Source organism: Schistocerca nitens, chromosome 1 (assembly GCF_023898315.1).
Source record: "Schistocerca nitens isolate TAMUIC-IGC-003100 chromosome 1, iqSchNite1.1, whole genome shotgun sequence".
In the NCBI taxonomy this organism is placed as follows: domain Eukaryota; kingdom Metazoa; phylum Arthropoda; class Insecta; order Orthoptera; family Acrididae; genus Schistocerca; species Schistocerca nitens.
The window spans coordinates 1,063,044,271-1,063,061,561 of NC_064614.1; the positions used below are offsets into that span (position 1 = coordinate 1,063,044,271).

The following is a 17,291-nucleotide window of genomic DNA, read 5'->3' on the forward strand; positions in this document are numbered from 1 at the left end:
GATGACATTGTAATTCTGTCAGAGACATCAAAGGATCTGGAAGAGCAGTTGAACGGAATGGACAGTGTCTTGAAAGGAGGATATAAGATGAACATCAACAAAAGCAAAACGAGGATAATGGAATGCAGTCGAATTAAGTAGAGTGATGCTGAGGGAATTAGATTAGGAAATGAGACACTTAAAGTAGTAAAGCAGTTTTGCTATTTGGGGAGCAAAATAACTGATGATGGTCGAAGTATAGAGGATATAAAATGTAGACTGGCAATGGCAAGGAAAGCATTTCTGAAGAAGAGAAATTTGTTAACATCGAGTATAGATTTAAATGTCAGGAAGTCATTTCTGAAAGAATTTGTATGGAGTGTAGCCATGTATGGAACTGAAACATGGACAATAAATAGTTTGGACAAGAAGAGAATAGAAGCTTTCGAAATGTGGTGCTACAGAAGAATGCTGAAGATTAGATGGGTAGATCACATAACTAATGAGGAAGTATTGAATAGGATTGGGGAGAAGAGAAGATTGTGGCACAACTTGACCAGAAGAAGGGATCAGTTGGTAGGACATGTTCTGAGGCATCAAGTGATCACCAATTTAGTATTGGAGGGCAGCGTGGAGGGTAAAAATCATAGAGGGAGACCTATAGATGAATACACTAAGCTGATTCAGAAGGATGTAGGTTGCAGTAGGTACTGGGAGATGAAGAAGCTTGCACAGGATAGAGTAGCATGGAGAGCTGCATCAAACCAGTCTCAGGACTGAAGACCACAACAACAACAACAACATAACTTTCTAAGATTTCATGATAATATCTTCCACTATGACCTGACTGGAAATTATTATCGGCTACACGCATATCCATTTTCACAAATGCATGAGTTCCAATAAAGTTTTCTCTAACAGTTCTGTCACATGATCAGAGGAGTGCTGGTCACTTGCTGGTTGATAGGTTTACTAGTGCCAGAGGAGGAGATGGCATAGCAGATCTCTCTATGGATGGACTAAATAGGATACTGTGTGTAACAAAAGCTCTGGTAATGTTATCAGAATGTTTCAGTAACTTCTCTTTCAACAACTCCTCTTTCCACTGCAGGTATGGCATGCATGGATGACTAGGCTGGCAGGAAGAGACCTGATGTGAAAAGAGTGATAGCTGTTTAAGTAGGGGTACTGTTGGTATGATTGATATGAAAAGATATACAGGGTGTTACAAAAAGGTATGGCCAAACTTTCAGGAAACATTCCTCACACACAAAGAAAGAAAATATGTTATGTGGACATGTGTCCGGAAATGCTTACTTTCCATGTTAGAGCTCAATTTATTACTTCTCTTCAAATCACATTAATCATGGAATGGAAACACACAGCAACAGAACGTACCAGCATGACTTCAAACACTTTGTTACAGGAAATGTTCAAAATGTCCTCAGTTAGCGAGGATACATGCATTCACCCTCCGTCGCATGGAATCCCTGATGCGCTGATGCAGCCCTGGAGAATGGCGTATTGTATCACAGCCGTCCACAATACGAGCACGAAGAGTCTCTACATTTGGTACCGGGGTCGCGTAGACAAGAGCTTTCAAATGCCCCCATAAATGAAGGTGAAGAGGGTTGAGGTCAGGAGAGTGTGGAGGCCATGGAATTGGTCCGCCTCTACCAATCCATCGGTCACCGAATCTGTTGCTGAGAAGCGTACGAACACTTCGACTGAAATGTGCAGGAGCTCCATCGTGCATGAACCACATGTTGTGTCGTCCTTGTAAAGGCACATGTTCTAGCAGCACAGGTAGTGTATCCTGTATGAAATCATAATAATGTGCTCCATTGAGCGTAAGTGGACGAAACTAAAATGAGCTCTAACATGGAAATTAAGCATTTCCGGACACATGTCCACATAACATCTTTTCTTTATTTGTGTGTGAGGAATGTTTCCTGAAAGTTTGGCCGTACCTTTTTGTAACACCCTCTATTTATGGAGCATCCGAGAGGTGGAGATTGAGATATGGGAATGTTACTCATCGAGTTGAGAAGGACCAGATGAAGGGAGTAAGTGTTGAGGTTATGGAGAAAAGAGCAAATGTCGATCTTGCCATGAGTCCAGATCATGAAAATGTCATCAATAAAATGAAGACTTTTCATCAATAATATGATGATTTTTTTAGGTATCCCAGAAAGATTTGTACTTAATATGAGGGGAATGTTAGTTAACATTTGTACAAATGGAAACAATTAGGCTGGGATGGTGGAATCCGAATCCTGGGTCAAGAGGAACACAAGAGGTTCAAGTAATTCTGGGTTGTAAAGGTCACGATAATTTCTAGATTTGCAGATTCTTGTTGAAGACTGTACCCATCTAGTTTTAAACATTAGTATATGAAATCTATGTATTAATGTTAAAGCCTTTCAGATTCTTCACATCAAAATCTGTATCTTTATTCCTGTCAATTCTAGCTCCTAATGTTTCCAGCAAAGAGGTTAAAATTTCAATTCAAATCTTATAATATTACAAATATTTATGATATTTCGTTTTCTATTATCATTCTACAGAATTATTAGGAGAGGCAAGAAAGTGATTATAAGCATCTCTCTTCATAGTCAGACAGGATGTTGGTTAGTGAGAGTGCACTGCGAGTTCCTGCCACTAATAAGGAGAGTACACCGTTTGTTTGTTACATATATTTACAAGCTTCAAACAGAATCAACTTTAGTAATGGGTAGGAACTGTGATTGCTGTGTACAGATGCAAGCCGATTTGTTGACCCTTCCAGGCTGTGTTTGCTTCCTTCACACAGCTTGTGGCTGCTGCCAAGGGCATCACTGTGGGGGGTCGGACATGGGTATGCGAGGGACGTTGAGCATGTCCCCCGATTGGTTCATTGCTGTGACTACCCCGGGTATAGCCTGCACTGAGATTGATACCTCACCTGTGGTCAAGTGGGAGATCATTCAAAAGTCTGGCAGGCAGTGAAAGGCATTCCAAAGGGCGGATTGTAGGGCCACCCCAGTTCATTTAACTAACAGGTTTTGGGCGTTATCTGTGGTTGAAGAAGTCTCTGAGCTGGATGCAATCGTCCACCCTGTTCCAGAGGAAGCTTTTCGGCCCACTAGGTCTGGGCATTCACAGAGGGTGGGTTTGCTAGTAGTTGGGAGCTCCAACGTTACGTGCGTAATGGGGCCCCTTAGGAACACTGTTGCCAAGGAGGGGAAGGATGCCAGTGTGCACTCCATGTACTTACCTGGGGGGGAGTGATTACGGATGTGGAAAGGGTGCTTCCAGATGCCATGAAGAGTACAGGGTGTAGCCAACTGCAGGGGGTGGCCCATGTCAGTACTAATGACGCATGTCACTTTGGATCGGAGGAGATTCTCTCTGGTTTCGAGTGGTTAGTGGAAATGGTAAATACTGCCGGTCTCGCTTACAGGACTAAAGCTGAGCTCACCACCTGCAGCATCGTCGACAGAACCAACTGTGGTCTTTTGGTGCAGAGCCAAGTGTAAGGTCTGAATAAGAGGCTCAGGCGGTTCTGTGACTGTGTAGGCTGCAGATTCCTTGACTTGCGCTATCTGGTGGTGGGTTTCTGGGTTCCGCTTAATAGGTCAGAGTCCACTACACACAGAAAGTGGATACACGGGTAGCGGAAGGGACTGGGCAGTTTTCTAGGTTAGAGGGTCTCAGGAAACCATCTAAAACGAGGCATTGTAGTTGTAAATTGTTGTAGCTGTATTGGGAAGGCACTAGAGCTCCAAGCCCTAATAGAAAGCACTGAACCTCAAGTAGTTATAGGTATGGAAAGCTGGCTAAAGCTGGAAATAAGTTCAGCCGAAATTTTTTCAAATGACCTAACAGTTTTCAGAAAGGTGGTAGAGTACTTATTGCTGTCAGAAGTAATTTACCTTGTAGTGAAATTGAAGTAGATACTTCCTGCAAAATAGTATGGGCAGAGGTTATACTTGACAGTCGGACTAAACTAACAACTGGATCATTTTGCTGACCTCCTGACTCAGAAGATATACTTGCTGATCAGTTCAAAGAAAACTTGAGTCTCACTTCAAATAGGTACACCCCAGTCATACAATTATAGTTGGTAGTGACTTAAATCTACCCTCAATATGCTTGAAAAATTATATGTTTAAAGCCCGCAGCAGGTATAAAACGTCATCCAAAATTGTACTGAATGCTTTTTCAGAAAATTATTTTGAACAATTAGTTCCTGAGCCCTCTCAAAGCATAAATGATTGTGAAAGCATACTTGATCTCTCAGCAAAAAATAATCCTGGACAAATAGGGAGTACCAAGACAAATACTGGGATTAGCGACAACAAGGTAGAATACCGTAACACCTACAACCATTAAAAAGAAATGCAAAGTACATCTATTTAAAAAAAAGCTGATAAAAATGCTCTTAATGCATTTTTAAGAGATGGTCTCTACTCCTTCTGATCTTATCACGTACGATCAGAAAATATGTGAATGAGTTCAAAAAGATAATACTGATAGCAATTAAGAGATATATTCCACATAAATTAATAAGTGATGGTACTGATCCCCCATGGTACACAAAAATGGGTCAGAAAGCTGTTGCAGAAGCAATGAGAAAAACATGCCAAATTTAAAAGAATGCAAAATCCCCAAGATTGGCAAAGTTTTGCAGAAGCTCAAAACAAAGCGCGTTTTCAATGTGAGATGCTTTTAAAAATTTCCACAGTGAAACTCTGTCTTGGAATCAGGCAGAAACCCCAAAGAGATACTGGTCATAAATAAAGCACACCAGTGGTAAGACACAACTAATACCATCTCTGTGCGATAACAGCAGTCAAGTCACTAATGACAGTGCCACTAAAGCAGAGTTATTACAAATGGTTTTCTGAAACTTCTTCACCAAAGAAGACAAAGTAAATATTCCTGAATTCCAATCAAGAACAACTGCCAAGATGAGAAACTTAGAAGTAGTTATCCTCAGTGTAGAAAAGCAGCTTAAATCACTTAATAAAGGCAAGGCCTCCAGTCCAGACTGTACACCAGTCAGGTACCTTTCAGAGTATGCTGATACAATAGCTCCATATTTAGTAATAACGTACAACCACTCACTCACTTTAATACAGAAAAGTGTGAAGTTATTCACATGGGTACTAAAAGAAATCTGCTAAATTTCGATTACACAACAAGTCACACATATCTTAAGGCTGTAAATTCAACTAAATACTTAGGGATTACAATTACAAATAACCTATAATGGAACAACCACATAGATAATGTTGTGGTTATAGCAAACCAAAGACTGCAATTCATTGGCAGAACACTTGGAAGGTGCAACAGGTCTACTAAAGAGACTGCTTACACCATGCTTGTCCACCCTATTCTGGAGTATTGTTGTACAGTGTGGGATCCGCATCAGGCGGGACTGAAGGATGACATCGAAAAAGTTCAAAGGAGGGCGGCTTGTTTTGTACTATCATGTAATAGGGAGATAGTGCCACAGACATGATACGTAAACTGGAGTGGCAGTCATTAAAACAAAGGTGTTTCTCGTTGTGATGGGATCTTCTCATGAAATTTCAATCACCAGTTTTCTCCTCTGATTGTGAAAACATTCTGTTGGCATAGGGAGAAATGAACATCACGATAAAATAAGAGAAATTATGGCTCGCACAGAAAAATTTAAGTGCTTGTTTTTCCCACATGCTGTTCGAGAGTGGAATAGTAGAGAGGCAGCTTGAAGGTGGTTCACTGAACCCTCTGCCAGGCACTTTATTGTAAATAGCAGAGTAATCATGTAGATGTAGATGAAGCAAATAAAATACCGTAGTCACTTACCACATTTATGGATAATTAACTCTATGTACATACCTCAGAACAAATTCCTTTATATCCGGGTCTGAATCTGCCAGTCCAGAAAGTAGGGCTTTTCGAGCACCCTCATGGGCATCAGTGTCACTGGAAAGGATCTGAAATGCAAGGTGACGACATGAGGCAGCAGTTGAACGTTTAACTGCAATAGGACATACTGCATCCAAAAGACTCTGCTTTTCAGCATATTTCATGTGGCAAATGCTGCTGTTGTCTCGGTCCAGCAACAAGAGTTTCTCCAGCACTCTTAGTGCTGCAAGTTGAGCACCAGTATCTGGTTGGTCAACAAAGTCCAGCAGCCCATTACTTTTTAGGAATCCATATGCATCTTCACCTGTATTTGGCATAATGAAACTGATATTAGCAAATATTATAATCTTCAGGTGAAAACACACACACACACACACACACACACACACACACACACACACACACACACAAAATAAAACTTATCACTGAAGTAAAACTTAACACAGAACAAAATAAGCTGAGAAAGTATACCATGATGGGTGGTCCTCATACACATATTCTAATAGAACACACTATTATAAGGACAATGGCATACTCCATACGAAATCATTTCATTCCGTTTAAGATTACATATGTGATAATATCACCACTGTACTGAAAAGGAAAGAGATCAAAGCCAATGACTATGCTGGTGATTACTACTACTACTACTACTACTACTACTACTACTACTACTACATGTTGTTCAATTGCATAATCATAACTGCATTGCTTAATATGGATGTATGTATTCGGTGAAAAGAATGTCATTCTTCACAACCAATCTTAACATGACAGTGTTTCACAGATGTACATTAGCAATGTTTTACCAGTGCTGATGTTGGAGGTCAGAAGTTTTACTCCTTCAGACCAAACCTGCAGAGTATACTTATATGGATATGGTGTCTGTTCTTGGTTGGGGGATTGGAGGATCCACCACTCTCTGCAGGTTTAAATTAGAATTATATTAATACCTTCAGCTGTTGACGGGCTTTGATAATATCAACAGGGACAGGTGAAAATGTGTGCCCCGACTGGGACTTGAACCAGGGATCTTGCTTACATGGCAGACACACTATCCATCTGAGCCACCGAGGGCACAGAGGATAGTGCGACTGCAGGGACTATCTCGCGCACGCCTCCCGCGAGACCCACATTCTCACCTTGTATGTCCACACACTACATTCGTAGTGTCCCTCCCCAACACACTCATTACTCGTGGAAGACATTATTCCAAGTCCCGTAAGAGTTCAGGGAATGTGTGTGCATCCGCACAGTTTCCGCTAGTTTCAGTCATTTCTAAAATTAGATTGGGCATTTTAATTAGCCAGGGTAGCAACCTGCTCAAACACTGATTCAGAATTTTAACTTTAGCCCCTACTGATCCCAAATGGTTTTATTGTATACTGCATATCTTCAGAGCAAATTTCACCAAGAAATGGTACATCACTGAGAAAGATGGTTTGCCAGTCTTAAAACACAGGCTAGATATCAGAATAGCTCAGCAGACACCCAATGGCAGCCTAACACCCTCATTGTGAGCAGAGTATAATATTTTCAGATATGTCACCAACTTGCTCCTCTGAATGAAAAAATGCTTTGTTGACGTCAACCTACATAGGGAGAAATGATCATCATCATAAAATAAGTGAAATCAGAGCTCACACAGAAAGACATAGGCATTTGTTTTTCCCATGCACTGTTTGAGAATGACGTAATAAAGAATTATTGTGAAGGTGGTTCGATGAACCCTCTGCAGGCACTTAAGTGTGATTTGCAGAGTAGCCATGTACATGTAGATGTTTATCTTGCAAATCCCTATATAGTGTAACTGTCTGCAAGTCAAGACTGAATAAATGCCTGCCAGCTCTCTGGTTTGTTTGCTGTGGATACTTCAGGATGGTAAGTGCTTTTCGATATCTGACTTTCATCTCCTTGAGATGCAGTAGCCAAGTCAAATTATCATCAAAAAGTAAATCCAAAAATATAACCGAGTTGTTTAAACTTAAAACTGTACCATTCACAAATAACAATTTAAACACTTAACACTCAATAACCATTCACATTATCATTACAATTACCATAAAAAGTCAAGAATAATTACGTATTTCCAAAAGTCGCATAGCTGTTTGAAGCTACTTTAATCGCAACTACCAGTTTCACATCAGTATAGACACATCTTTAGGTTTATAATGGTTACATGCTCATAATTTGGCTGGACAAATACAGAGCTCCAGCATTCAGGAAGTTATCCTCTCTATGAGTCAAACACAATAGTTGGTTGACTTAACAAATACCTCATCATTCTTGGCTTTTTAACTGTTACAATTTTTGTGTTAATTTGAATGGTTATCGAGTGTTGAGTGTGTTTTACTGTTATGCACAATGTCTCTGAGCCATAGTTGACCTCCCCAGAAAGTAGCTTGTAGTGTCATTCATGTGAACCTAGGTGAGATAAAATGATGACATCAATGATTATAATAAACAAAAGTGGTGTTTGTGATGAAAATTTACAACCTCTTTCTCCTGGCCATTGTTCCAACCTCTTAATCATTAGGTGAAATTTACGTGCTGCCAAACTGGTATTGGGTGGTGAATAGGAAATTGAGGAATCATCATGGGCTCAAATCCATACTACGGAAGCAATGCTGTTGATGGTGACAGCCGAGTAAATTTCCTTGAGATATACAATTCTATTGAAGGATGTGATTAGAGGAGGACTACCCAGAAAGTAACAGACGTTTTGGTCTATCATGGCAGTGGGCGGGACTAGACCGATCATCTTGGTGCCATAATATTCTTACACTCAGTACGCATACAGCAGTGGTGTTTCCGTACTTTCCTTTCTGTGATGTGTTAAAATGTGCACTGCAACCAAAAATCTCAACACTCGTTAGGTGCATTCTGTGACTGGGTTTTTGTTGGCAAAAAACTACAAACCAATTGAAATTTATCTCAACCTTTGTGATGCGTACGGAAAAGGAATTATGATTGAAAGCCGAGCGAGGGAATGGTGCAGTGATTTTACAAATGGCTATACAAATGTTTGCAATGAGGACAGTAGTGGTGGGCCTTGCCTTGCAACTGACAAACTGGTGATTAAAATCAATGACAAAATTTGTGAAAATCACCACTTCATGATTAAAGAACTTTCGCAACATTTACCCCATATTTCGTAGAGTTTGGTTCGTGAAATTGTGTTTGGGATGCTTGGTAACTACAAATTTCATGCTAGGTGGGTTTCCAAAATCCAAATGGAAGACAACAAACACCACAGAAACAGGCTGCAGCATTGACCTTCCTCAAATATTACTAGAGACATGGAATCTTAACTGGAGATGAGACTTGGGTGAAGTATGTCAAGTGTGAAACAGAAAAGGCAGTCAATGGAATGTGGAGGGGGCGCAGGTGCATATATTCTCTATAGAAACTAGGAACATGTTTGTAAACGTTATCAACTAGAAACTGTGTTTTGGGATTCTACAGGAATGATACTTGTAGATTCCCTTGAACATGGCACAACAATTAACTCAGAGAGGTTTTGTCGAACGCTGACAAAGTTAAGACAGATGATACAAAACAAGCATTGGGGAATACTTACAAGGGAACATCCCCATCGCACCCCCCTCAGATTTAGTTATAAGTTGGCACAGTGGATAGGCCTTGAAACACTGAACACAGATCGAGAAAACAGGAAGAAGTTGTGTGGAACTATGAAAAAATAAGCAAAATATACAAACTGGGTCGTCCATGCGTAAGATAGGCAACATTAAGGGCAATGTGAGGCGAGGAGCGCCATGGTCCCGTGGTTAGCGTGAACAGCTGCGGAACGAGAGGTCCTTGGTTCAAATCTGCCCTCGACTGAAAATTTTGCTTTCTTTATTTTCTCAAAGTTATGATCTGTCCGTTCGTTCATTGATGTCTCTGTTCACTGTAATAAGTTTAGTGTCTGTGTTTTGCGACCGCACCGCAAAACCGTGTGATTAGTTGACGAAAGGATGTGCCTCTCCAATGGGAACCAAAAACATTTGATCGCAAGGTCATAGGTCAACTGATTCCTCCACAGGAAAACACGTCTGATATTTTGTATACGACACTGGTGACAGCATGTGCGTCACATGACAGGAATATGTTGTCGACCCACCTAACTAGTACACTTGGCGAATGGGTGAAAAGATTCTTCTACCTTGCCCGATTTAGGTTTTCTTGTGGATGTAATAATCACTCCAAAAAACGTGATGAAAACATAAGAGTTTTTCACACAAACTGAAAATAAAAAGTTAAAATTTTCGGTCGAGGGAAGATTTGAACTGAAGACCTCTCGTTCTGCAGCTGTTCACACTAACCACAGGACCACGGCGCTCCTCGGCTCATACTGCCCTTAATATTGCCTATATTACACATGGACGACCCAGTTTGTATATTTTGCTTATTTTTTCATAGTTCCACACAACTTCTTCCTGTTTTCTCGATCGATCTGTGTTCAGTTTTTCAAGGCCTATCCACTGTGCCAACTTATAACTAAATCTGAGGGGGGTGCGATGGGGATGTTCCCTTGTTAGTACAAAGGTTTTGTCTTTTCATGACAACGCGCATCCACACATGGCCAAGCATACCCGAGATCACCTACGGGGTTTCGGATGCAAGGTGTTTGATCATCCACCATAGAGCCCGAATTTGGTATCGAGTGACTACCATCTCTTCCCAGAAATGAACACATATACTACACAATGCTTTCATACTGGTGCCAGAATGCATGCTGGTATAAACCAGTGCTTGCTATTGCAGGCAGTAGATTCTACAGAGATGGTGCTGAAAAGTTGTGCCACAGTATAATAAGTGCCTCAGTTTGAATGTTGATTATGTAGAAAAATAACTTTAAAAATGTGTCTTTAAAATGTATGCAATAAGATTTGGTTTTTCCATATTGTTAATTTTTTATTTCAAAAGTCTGTTACTACCTGGACAGCCCTCATACACTATCTGATCAAAAGTATCCGGACACCTTGCTGAAAATGACTTACAAGTTCCTGGTGCCCTCCATCGGTAATGCTGGAATTCAACATAGTGTTGGCCCACCCTTAACCTTGATGACAGCTTCCACTCTCTCAGGCATACGTTCAATCAGGTGCTGGAAGGTTTGTTGGAGAATGGCGGCCCATTCCTCACAGAGTGCTGCACTGAGGAGAGGAATCTATGTCCTTCAGCGAGGCCTGGCACAAAGTCGGTTTCCAAAACATCCCAAGGGTGTTCTATAGTATTGAGGTCAGGACTCTGTGCAGGCCAGTCAATTACAGGGATGTTATTGTCGTGTAACCACTCTGCACAGGCCGGGCATTATGAACAGGTGCTTGATCCTGTTGAAAGATGCAATCACCATTCTCGAATTGCTCTTCAACAGTGGCAAACAAGAAGACGCTTAAAACATCAATGTAGGCCTGTGCTGTGATAGTGCCACACAAAACAACATGGGGTGCAAGCCTCCTTCATGAAAAACACGACCACGCCATAACACCAACACCTCCGAATTTTACTGTTGGCACTACACACGTTGGCAGATGATGTACCAGCCATTCACCATACCCACACCCGGGCATCGGATCACCACATTGTGTACCGTGATTCATCACTCCACACGTCATTTGTCCGCTGTTCAATTAGCCAATGTTTACGCTCCTTACACCAAGTGAGGCGCCATTTGACATTTACCTTCATGATGTGTGGCTTATGAGCAGCCGCTCAACCATGAAATCCAAGTTTTCTCAGCTCCCATCTAACTGTCAGTACTTGCAGTGGATCCTGATGCCGTTTGGAATTTCTATGTGGTAGTCTGGATAGATGTCTGACTATTACACATTACGACCATCTTCAACTGTTGGCGGTCTCTGCCAGTCAACACATGAGATCAACGTGTGCGCTTTTGTGCTGTACGTGTCTCTTCTTCAAGTTTCCACTTCACTATCACATCTGAAACAATGGACATAGGGATGTTTAGGAGTGTGGAAATCTCTGGTACAGATGTATGACACAAGTGACACCTAATCATCTGACCATGTTTGAAGTCCGTTAGTTCCACGGAGTTCCCCACTCATCCCTCTCATGATGTCTAATGACTGCTAAGGTCGCTGATATGGAGTACCTGGCAGTAGGTGACAGCACAATGCACCTAACACAAAAAATGTATGTTTTTGGGGGTGTCCAGATACTTTTGATCACATAGTGTATATCTAACCTAGCATTTGCCTTGAAGTATATAAAAGAAAGGGAATGAACCCTTGTGTTCCCCAGCGGCAAATTTACTCATTGACCACATAAGTCTGGGACTAAGAAAGAGAATTGGAAGGGTGTGTTGAGACACCTCAATCAGCACTGACATGTTTGGTAGTCTTGGCCAAGAGATAGAGAGAGAGAGAGAGAGAGAGAGAGAGAGAGAGAGAGAGAGAGAGTGCGCGCATGTAATGTAAGAATTATAGATGGCAATCCAGCACCACTGCTGCTAGCATACAAAGTAGTTCACTGTAGTTCCAACAAGAGGGCGATAGTTAATGCAACTACTGTATAACTGAGTTTTCCACTGATTCATGTACAAGTTGATACTGCTTTGATTGTCAGTTATCGTATTGTCAGTTATCGTTGTGCATGTTTGCTACAGGTGCTAGTCAACACGATAACTGGCATGCAGTAATTAAGTGGTACACATAAAAGGAAATTATTTACTGAATGGAAAAAGGAAAATACCATTCAAGCTAAAAGAAACTTAGGGAGAAAAATACCAGAATGAAACCTAAAAATACTGAAAGAAAAAAAATAAATGAGAGGAGGGAGACAGAAGGGAAAGGGGCGGGGAAGAGGGGGGGGGGGGGTGGTCGCTGTGACTGAAGTAAACTCTTAGGTTCCTCATTTAATAATGTTTCTTTCAAATTTGTAAGTATGCTTTTTCAGAGCAGTGAAATATATCTCAAAGTGTCAGTCAGTCCAAGTTATTCAGTATTTTCACAACAGTCTTCCATGAATCTCACAAACTTGTCACGATACGTATTGCTCTTCTTTGTTTACGTCCCCTGATGATCCTAGTTGGTATGGATCCCACACACTTTAGTAATATTCTAGGATGGGTGTCTCAAGTGTTTTGTGAGCAATCTCCTTTGTAGGTTGGCTGCCTTTTTCTAGTATACTACCAATGAATCATGGTTTGTGATCTGTATTACTGATGACTGAGCCCAACTAAACACTTTATTTCATATCCGTACAAATTGTTACATCCAAGAATTTACCTGATCTGATAGACATGGGATACTACACTTTTGCATTTTGTGAAGTACACAATTTTACATTTATGAACATTTAAGATAAATCATCAACCTCTGCACCAATTTGAAATCTTATAAACATCTGATTGAATATATGTGTATCTTTTTTTGAATAGTGGCTCATTATAAATAACTGCATTACACACAAAGTCTGAGGTTACTTTTAATACTTTCTGTTATGTCATTAATATACAACATTGACAACAAAAGTCCTGATGCATTTTCCTGGGGCACACATGAAGTTGCTTCTACATCTGTTAATGGCTCTCCATTCAAGACAAAATTCTGCATCACTCTGCCAAAAAATCCTCATTTCAGCAATAAATTTCATTTGATACAACATATAATTGTAATTTTTAAAAGAAGTCTTAGACAGTGCCAAGTCATATGCTTCTAGGAAGAAAACTATGTTTTTATATTATTAACAATAGACTGCTACTTACAGTAAAGGTGACATGTTAAGTTACAGACAGGCACAATTAAAGGATACTTCACATAAGCTTTTGGCAACAGTCTTTGTGAAAAAAAGAGACATACATGCCATTCATTCACACAAGCAAGCATACCTCATGCACACATGACCTTCAACTCCTACAGCTCAGGCCAGGCTTGGTGCTTGCTTGTGTGAATGGATGGCGTGTGTTTCTCTTTTTTCAGGAAAGGGTATTGCCAAAAACTAATGTGTAAATGTCTTTCAACTGTGTGTGTGTGTGTGTGTGTGTGTGTGTGTGTGTGTGTGTGTGTGCAACTTAACATGTCATCTGTACAGTGAGCAGCAAATTATCTTTTCCTACATTGCTGGTATTCCTAAGTGGAGTTTTCATTTTTCATTTTTATATTATTGGTTGTCAGAAGATATTTGTGTGTAAGTCAATGAACTTTGCGTAACAGGAACCAACAGAATGAAGTAGTGCAGCTTTTAAGGCACTGACCTCATATTCGGGAGGATTGTGTTTGCTCTATCCGGCTGTCCTGGTTTGGGTTTTCTGTGGTTTTCCTGATCACTTCAGGCAAATGCCAAGATGGTTCCTTCATCAAGGCCACACCCAACCACCTGTCCTACCCCATGGGGCAACCCAAGTATTTTGTGTATGTCTATATTTGGAGCTATTGGTTTTTATTGTATTACTATGATACCTCCTATATCATTGTGAGATGATCCTTGAATTAAATAATAAACAAAGTCAAGAAATACTGCTTACACTTGACTGCCTTGATCCGTGGGGCTTTCATAATGTCATGTGAGAAATGTGTGAAAACTGTTTAGCAAGATCAATGTTTTCAGATCCATGCACTGGCTGACGTTGAGAAGATCGTTGTGTTCAAGATGCCTCATTATGATTGAGATCAGAATACGATCTAATATCTACAGCAGATGGATGTCAATGATATTGTACAGCTGTTTTGTGGCTCACTGCACTAACTTTGTTGTAATGGTATAACCTATTTTTTCTTTAATTCACTTGCGACACATTTATGTTCAAAGGATCTACCACATATTATGATTACAGAAGGGGGCTAACTTCAATGTACACTTCAAAAATCATCTGACAGGAATGGCATCAGGTCCAGGGGCTTTATCCAATTCTAGTAACTTATGCCATTTCTCAATTTCATTAACACTAATGCCTGTATCATTCACTTTGGTACCAAAGCCTGTAATTTCAATAACAATTTCAATTATCACTTTGATAACTACATATCTAACTATGAATGACAACAGCAACACACTTATTGTAGACAGGCTAGCTTTGATTGACTGGCCAGAGTTCTTAAGCAAATAAGGCCACACTGTTCAGAAGTTTGGAGATGAATAACCTGCTTTGACAGTAATTGAGGCTGTTTGCAAAGAGAGGATGAGCACTAATATGAGGGCAAAAGTGTAGCTAAAAGAAAAGCAAGAACAGTGCACTGAACTTAACCTGCACAAAATCCAGAAAGTTATGACTGTCTAAAGAGATAAAGAGCTAGCTGAGCAGAATAAATTTATCAGTGCCACACTAAGAACTAATCAACTTGTACCAGTAATAACAATATTAGAACTGTGACCTGAACTGATGAAAGAAGACTTATAAACATCCACATATTCTGAAAACTGGTGTGAGGAAGTAACTTCAATAATTCAATTGTTTTAGTACAATCTCATTAACTTGTATGATGCCTGAACTCATTTCTTTGTCTTATTTGAGAATTTGCTCCATATTACAATACTAATAAAACAACGTAAGTTGTTGTACAGATCTAATCAATAGTAAAACTACTTACCTAATGTTTCAATTCCGGATAACATTATTTCCAAACTCAATGTCTTAAAGCTTCCTTGACATTTCTTTAGATTAAAAGCCACATCTTGCATAAAAGTTTTGTCAACTACTTGAGGGTAATGTTTCTGCACACCGTGTAAACACAACAGATATTTGTCTCGACTTTTGTAACTTAGTTTATTGAGAACAGATCTCACATTACTCAGGAATTTATTGTCAGGTTGTACACTAATATCATCTTCATCATGCATACGCTTCAAAATAATTCCGATAAGTTCAGAACATGGTAAGTACACTTCTCTACTGTTGACATCCATTTTAGTCCAGAGGATGTCTAGAACATTATTCACTGTGTTTTCATCCCATGGATTGATTTTGTTGCAGCAGATTGCTCCAACTAACTGTATACCAAATTCTGCATCTTTATCTGTCTCATACTTCTTTTTTAGGTAATCTAAAATTAAATCATATGGTACAGTCAAACAACTCTTCCATAGCTCAACAACTGTTTTTATTAGTTCTAAATTGTGCTTCACAATATCCCGTCTCCTGTGGAATGAATGTTCAATTAAGAATCTAAAAACTTCACTAGTTAATTTCTTTTCATAATCATTAGAATCTGGAATAGCTCTTCCACTCCATGACAGTAGTAGTGCTAAAACGTCAGTGATGAAATAATTTAATTCATTACCAAAAGACCCATCTTTTATAAGTAACAACAAGGGGTACAACCAATGATTTGCAAATGGCAAGAAGATATTCTCATTGTTCAGTATCAGTTTCACAATAAATATTTTCACATTTCTGTGCCTATCAGATAGGAGGCATTTCTTCATATTCTCCATAAAAGATGGCAAATTTCCTTTCTCCCCTGGTTGTGGAACTGTTATGAGATTTTGTTTGTACATGTTCTGTAGCAGTGCACATAAGACTGGCATACACACATGCTGATTAACAACATCCATTTCCAAGTCGATTTCAGTGCCATCCATCTGTTCATTGAAATTCCCAGGGGGACCCTGAGGACGCACAACACTCAGCGTGAAGTCAAATTGTGTCACATCTTCAGCCAGTGAGCTATGGAGAAGAAACTGTGAATGTGATGGAATATAATTGATGGGTTGTGCACCGTCCATGGCATTGCCTGCTCTATCACATTTCTGTCTGAGGTTTACTAACATTTTCCGTCTTCGGGGAACATTTTCCCAGTCCATGGCAAAGGTAATATTTGTCTCACAGTCTACAAGATTTTCCCAAATCTGTGGAAAAAAAAACAACAAAAAATATAAATAACTAAGTTATTGTCTAAGACACATCAGTAACTTATGGATCAAAGAAGAAATATAATATAGAAGGTGCCTCAACAAGGGCTTCATCACCTTGCAATTACTTATAAATTTATTGTTATGACTCTGAAAGCAGGTTCTGGAGTTATGCTTTCACAAGCTTTATCAAGCTGTGACATACAGAGCAGCTTCTAGAGTCATCATGTAGTAAAATTTATCAAGTTGTAACTCACACAGTTGCATGATGTTGAGTCAGCTGTCCTTAAGTGTTCATGTCAGTAGTTCCAAATTGACTACTTTTAATGTTTTGGTTTAAAAAATAACAGCCTGCATCAAGCTTTTAACAGATCTTTCGTGTCATGTGGATCAATAATTTACGAGTGAATCAAATGTTTATTCAAAACAGGCTGTTCAGTATGTTGTAACAAGTCTCCAATGAAGCAAAGTTTTGTTAGCAATTATACATAATTGACTTGGCATGCAACTCTCAGAGGTGTGTGTGTGTGTGTGTGTGTGTGTGTGTGTGTGTGTGTGGGGGGGGGGGGGGGGGGGATATGTTTGCACCTTATTCTAAA

At 39.9% G+C, this 17,291-nt stretch overlaps 1 protein-coding gene across 1 annotated transcript in view; it reads right to left on the reverse strand.

Moving 5' to 3' along the window:
* Nucleotides 1-17,291, reverse strand: part of LOC126226731 (DNA-dependent protein kinase catalytic subunit-like) — a 563,510-nt gene that overhangs the window by 236,831 nt on the left and 309,388 nt on the right. Inside the window, exons 29-30 of the mRNA XM_049942233.1 lie at nucleotides 15,432-16,689; nucleotides 5,848-6,181 (exon numbers count right to left, since the gene is read on the reverse strand). Of these exons, the coding sequence (XP_049798190.1) occupies nucleotides 5,848-6,181; nucleotides 15,432-16,689 (1,592 nt within the window). The remainder of the gene's footprint in view (nucleotides 1-5,847; nucleotides 6,182-15,431; nucleotides 16,690-17,291) is intronic.